This window comes from Moschus berezovskii, chromosome 22 (assembly GCF_049115385.1).
Source record: "Moschus berezovskii isolate FMDL1 chromosome 22, NW_MosBer_1.0, whole genome shotgun sequence".
Classification (NCBI taxonomy): domain Eukaryota; kingdom Metazoa; phylum Chordata; class Mammalia; order Artiodactyla; family Moschidae; genus Moschus; species Moschus berezovskii.
This window is the reverse complement of record NC_142481.1, coordinates 9,133,219-9,139,218: the sequence shown is the minus strand read 5'-3', so window position 1 is coordinate 9,139,218 and position 6,000 is coordinate 9,133,219. Positions and strand designations below refer to the sequence as shown.

The 6,000-nt window shown below is 55.5% G+C and overlaps 1 protein-coding gene across 1 annotated transcript; it reads left to right on the top strand.

Annotated features, from left to right (window-relative positions):
- The first annotated feature begins 269 nt into the window (after nt 1–269).
- On the top strand, nt 270–4,329 carry SELENOW (selenoprotein W). Its single transcript, XM_055411733.2, has 6 exons — nt 270–403; nt 2,125–2,149; nt 2,286–2,339; nt 2,522–2,596; nt 2,699–2,797; nt 3,939–4,329. The coding sequence occupies exons 1-5, from the start codon at nt 375–377 to the stop codon at nt 2,777–2,779; spliced, it is 264 nt and encodes an 87-aa protein (XP_055267708.1). The 5' UTR covers nt 270–374; the 3' UTR covers nt 2,780–2,797; nt 3,939–4,329.
- The last annotated feature ends 1,671 nt before the right edge of the window (nt 4,330–6,000 follow it).

Below are 6,000 nucleotides of genomic sequence, written 5' to 3'. Positions count from 1 at the left end.
CGTCTGCAACCAGCAGCGGTTGGCCCTGCACCCCCGCCCCATGAGACCGTACCATTCTGGCTCGGGGGGGGGCCCGGGAGCGGGGTGCGCAGAGGACTCTCCTGAGGACCCCCTCTGCCGGGGTTTTCCCTGGCCTCACAGCGGGCGAGGGGGCAGGTTTGCGAGGGGGGCTCAGGGCGGCGGGCGGCGGGGTGCCTCTCGGCCCCGCTCTGGGGGCCTCCCCTCACCCCCCCTCTCCCGGCGTTGGTCCGCGCTGCGGAACGCCGCGTGCCGGGCCTGTGTGCGCACGCCCCGCCCGGCGCGCAGACCTCCCCCTGCAGCACTCGGGTTCGGGTCGCGAGTCCGCGCCGCAGCGGGCACCGCGGTCCGGCACGATGGCGGTCGTCGTCCGAGTGGTTTATTGGTGAGCACGCGGGCCAGAGGTGCCCTCTTCGAATCCCGCCCGGGCCCCGCCCTGTCCCGGCGGAGCTGGGCTCTGGGGGCGTCGGGGTGCGCGGGGGGCGGGCAGGAGCCTTGGGGAGCCTTGCACTGGGGAGAGGGTTCCGTGTGGGCGCGGTGGGCGTGGGAGGAAGCGGAAGATAGAGGACGTTGATTTCTCGTCCCCCCCGCCCCTAATTTGTGACATTCTAGAAGTCTCAGGCCCTAAAAGGTAGAACTGAGACACGTGTGTCGTTTTAACGCCGCCCCCCCGACTCCCGGGCTCAGGTGGGGTCGGTTTGTAATGCAGGAGGAACCTCCCAGGGCGCTTCGGTCTCCCCGCCCCCAGGACCGATCGTCGGGTGGGGCCGGCCACAGTCAGGAGGTTCCAGATCGTCCCGGCCTGTGTTGGGCAAGGACTTAAACCCAGACGGTGGATGCGTTTTTGCTATTAACCCTCCTCGTTTTCTGACCCCACTTTTCCCACCCGTAGAGGGAATGATTTTTTTTTTAATTTATCTTTAATTGTAGCATCGTTGCTTTACCGTATTGTGTTGGTTTCTGCCCTTTGTCACCATGAATTGGCCGGAGGTCTACATATGTCCTCTCCCTCTTGAACCTCCCTCCCACCCCTCTAGGCTGTCGTCTTAATGGTTATGGCGTAGTGAGTGCTGTGTGTTGGGTGTTACACATTTGATCTAATTGCCCGCTTAAGGGTGAAAACGTGTCTGCTCGGCAGGGAGCGTTCTGTCCCGTAGACGGTGTCATACATAGCCCTGGCGCCTTGGATTGTATTGGCCTGCACGGGCATGCTGGCCTGTAGGCGCTTAATAAATACATGTTCCCTGAATTTCCTTTCCCAGAAACTCCATGGGCAGGGATTTTAGCTCCATTTTACAAGTGCGGAAACCGAGGCTGGGAGTGGGGCTCGGGCGGATCACAGGGGTAACCCGCACCTGGGCCGCCTGGCGGTCCTGTTTGAAATGTCCACTTGGGGCGGGGGAGGAGGGTCCCTTCTTGGGGGTTTGAAGGGTTCAGATCTGCCACTGCGTTAGTTAGCAGTGTCCCTGCCCGCTGAGTCAAGCAGAGTGACATTTTGAGGCGCCGCCCCTTCCGCCGCCGCTCGCCTGTGCACCAGACTCCGGTCCCGAAATAGTCTGCGGTGGCGGGTGGGGAGGCGGTTATCGTTCACCCTCCGGCATGGGAGGGCCTTGGGAATCCTGCAGTAATGCTTTCCTGAGACTTGGGTACTTGCTGTCGGTGGGGCTGCTGTTGTTGGGCAGCTCTCGTCCTGACCTGGTTCTCTCCATTTTGCCTCCCTCTCCCCTCTGCCTCGCGCTGTGGTCTCACCTTGTCGTCCCGATTCTGTGCACCGCCCCCGCCCCGTCTCTTGTCTCCCTTGCTCCGTGCATTTTCCTCGCGGGGCTGGCTCCCTTCCTGTGCCCCTCCCATCTCTGTGCTGCGCCCCGCCCCCCGCGTGCCCGTGTCTTGCCTCACTTTTGAGAGTGCCTGTCTCCTCCTCGTATCATCCATGTCCCTCTTCATCTCTTCCTGCTTCCTCGCCCCATTTGCCTCCGTCTCCTCGCCTGCCTTGCCTCTCCCCTCCCCTCCCTGGATCCACTGTTCCCTTCGCTCTCCCCTCCCCGGATCTCCACTGTCCCCCTCCTTCTCTGCCGGGACCCACTCTCTTGGACACGCTCCCACCAGTGGCGCTTGAGGCTACAAGCCCAAGGTAAGCGACTGGTCCCAAGAGGCTGCCCTGGAAAGTGGGGGAGGGGTCTAGCCCTGGGCAGGAGCGGGGGGTGTGGGAGGTGAGCCAGCCCATGTGGCTCCTGTGGACCCTGGTATGACCACCAACCCCTTTCCAGTATCTTCAGCTCAAGAAGAAGTTAGAAGATGAGTTCCCTAGCCGTCTGGACATCGTGAGTCTCGGGGAAGGGAAGGAGTCAGACGTGGGTTCTGTCTGTCTGTCCCTCAGCCCTGGTGGCAGCGGGGGTGGTTTGGGTCAGCCCCCGCCTTCCCACTGTGTTCCCCTTCCTTGGGAAGGGGCCGGTGTCCGCAAGGGGGCATCTCCGCCCCTCCAGCATCTCTTCCTTCTCCCCAGTGCGGTGAGGGGACTCCCCAGGTCACCGGCTTCTTTGAAGTGTTCGTAGCGGGAAAGCTGGTTCACTCCAAGAAGGTATGTCTGTCCATCCTGCCTCACTGGGGGCCAGTGGGGTGTTGGGACTGGGGTTGGCATCTTGGTCCCAACCCACCCCTCCCCTGGTCCTCCCTTTTCCAGGGAGGCGATGGCTACGTGGACACGGAGAGCAAGTTTCTGAAGCTGGTGGCCGCCATCAAAGCCGCTTTGGCTCAGGCCTGATGTGCCCTGAAGGCAGAGGTGAGGGGGACCCCGCCCCGAGGCCACAGAGCTGACCCCTGGTTCCCAATGGACTCCAAACCCAAGGACTAGTTTCCAGCCCAGTACGTTCCAGAACAAGTAGCAGTTTCCACTTTGTCCTCTGGACCATAGCACTGCTTTTCAGCATCTTCTGAGCCTGGTTTTCAATGTTCGAGTTTCTGTGTTCCAGATGGGCCCCAAACCAAGCCTACTCTAGAACTGGGCCCTGGTCACTAACCCAGTCCTTAACCAAGCTCTGGCTCTTGGCTTTTGAGATCCTGGAAGCAGTTTCTACTCTCCATCTAAGCTTGAGTGCCAGTTCCCACCCACCGTGTGCTAGAACTGAACGTCTGTCCCAGGAGCCTGTGGGCCCAGCCCCCTGCCCCTAGCATGCTTTACACCAGCAACCTGGTTCTCAAATGCTTTGACCTCGAGTTCCGTTTCTCATCATCCTCACCAGAGCAGAATGAGGCTGCTTTCAGTGGGAATTTGGACCTGCAGTACAATTTGAATTAATGCAGTACAAAAATACGAATATCTTGCCTCCTATGCAGGTCTGAAAAGGTGGGAGTCTCCCCAAATTACAAAAAAAAAAATCAACAATTGAATAATTCCAAAAAAGAAAAACAATGCGCAAAGAAAAAGGAAAAAAAGAATTCCATAATTCCAGGGCTGCATGAGCTGGCTACGTGTGGGCTGTTGTTGTCAGGAGGGAGGGGTGCCCCTTTGAGGGGGACTTGAATTCTTAAATGGAGCACATCCCTTGCAGAAACACACCATTTGCCACCTCCAGACTGTCAGTCACTCAAAGGCGTTTGCTTAAACCAGTGCGAGGTTTGCTTGGATTCTAGAGAAGTCCACCAATGATGATTTTGTCTAAGATAAGTCAAGATGGGATTCATATAAAAGAGAGAGGGGAAGGAGTGACTCTTGTTCACAGGTTGAGTGCAATTTCAGGAGTCCCGAAACCCCCCTCAGACTCAGCGATTCTTGCAGGATTCAGAACACAGCAGAGCTGTTCCACTCCTGGTTACAGTTTATTACAGGGAACGCTTAAGAGATGAAAGGCAAGGAAGCGACTGGCTTTCATCCGGCCTCTCCCGGTAGTTTGAACCCCCCTCCCTGCCTCTTCTCCACACAGACCAGTAACCGTGGCCCAGCCCCTCTCGGCAGACGCTTCATGACAGGAAGGACTGAAATGTCTCTTGGACGCCTGGTCCTTCCCTGATGTTCTCACGGCTGCCGGTTGGAGCAGAGATGGACACCTCTGGTCTTTGCCTGTGTGTGTGGGGGGAGTGTGTGTGTGTCCCCGCACACTGGTCCTGCTGCCTTCCCCCATCCCTCATCCCCCTGCATCTCCTACCAACCCCCCCACCACGTCTCCCTTCTACCCTGTGGTGTTTGGAGTTGGTCCTGCTCCAGGCTTCCTTTTCAAGGGGAAGCCGAGAGGAGGATCAGAATGAGTGAGTCTCAGATTTCAGCAGTGATGGCAACAGCTTACAACTCAATAAATGGTGATGAGGTTAACAAAACAGGCCTGTGTCTGCGTGTGTCCATTTTTCCCCTGGAGCCTCCTTCTCCTGGTCTCCACTCCAGGAAATTGGTGACTTGGTAGTATGGAGCTAGGACCAACTCAGGGTTGAACTTTTCAGTGGTCCCTTAAGCCAAGGTGGAGGTGGTCTCTGGATGCCCCCTGGAGCTATCAGGGGTGTGCATCCTGTGTTCAGGAGGTAAACGGCAGCGATTGGGAGAGAAGTGCCGGGTGGTGTGTTGGACTGTGCCCCTCATGTTTCAGCCCTCCTCAAGTCTGCATTGCCCCCTTTACCATCCTCACTCTGGAGATGAGCTGTCCTCACCTCCTAGCTTTGAGTTTGATCCCATGACTTGCTTTGGCCAGGGAAGTGAAGCAGACGTAACCACACTGTGTCTGAGCCTCGACCTTCGGAGGCCTGGTGCTCCTGCCAGGGTGAGGACACTGGGAAGGGCCTGGCAGTCTCAGGCTCAGTTCTTAAATCTCATGTGGCAAGATGGCAAAAGTGATGGGAGTCTGGTCACTGATGTCCTGTACAAACCTCAATTTATTTTGAGGGAAGTCCCACCATGGTCAACTTTGGAACATTTTCACCACCTCAAGGAGAAACCCTCATACTCTAGAGCACCCCTCCAGTCCTGAGCACCCCTTTGGTCCCCAGCACCCCCCACCCCCCACCCTGGAGCAACCACTAATTACTTTCTGTAGATTTCCCTATTGGGAGATTTCATAAAAATGGAATCATACAATATGTGTGGTCTTTTTATGGCTGAATAATTTTCTACTCTGGACCACCATTTCATCAGTTGGTGAAAGTTTAGGTTGTTTATACTCCTTGGCTACTGTGAGTAGTGCTGCTGTGAACTTTCGTGTACAAGTTTTTGTTTAAACACCAGTTCTCAGTTCCTTTGGGCAGACAGAACAGCTGGGTCAACAGCAGTGATTTTTTAAAAAATGACTTTCCTGGCAGAAGGTCATATGAAGACCGTTAGATTCACTCAGAATTGAGGAACTTTTTCTTTCGTTTGAGGAACTCTTTTTTTTTTTTTTTTTTTAAATTGTTTATTTGGCCGAACCGGGTCTTAGTTGCAGCATGTGGGATCAAGATCCCTCACCAGGGATCAAACTAGGGCCCCCTGCATTGGGAGCGCAAAGTTGTAGCCACTGGATCACCAGAAAGTTCCAAGATGCTTTTGGTGGCCACAAAGTCTGCACTTACTTCAAATATAATTCTAATCCAATGAACTCTCAAACCTTGAGTCACTCGTTCTAGGAGGACAGAAATGAAGTCATTTCTCCCCTAAGCCAAATGCTGACCCATGAGACTGCGCCTGTGCTCCATGGATCCATACCCAGTATCATCTGGAAAAACTCCTATGACAACCATCAATAGTATCAACAAGAAGCAAAGCCCTCACTCACCTTCATTGGTAACAATTCTGACAATTCAGTAAATTCTGGTGGTTTAGGTCTAAACCAGGTAGGTGGACTTGCCGAATTTACTGGAAGGAAGCTTGGTTGTAACGCCACCGGAGCGCTAGGCTGGGTTACGCTTCTGTGGAAACACGCAAAAACAAACCCAAATCTCAGTGGGTTAGCCCAGCACGTGCAAAGCCCTCTTCAGGGCAGGTGCCCTCCCCGCACCATTCGGTGACCTGGAGCAGCATCTGTC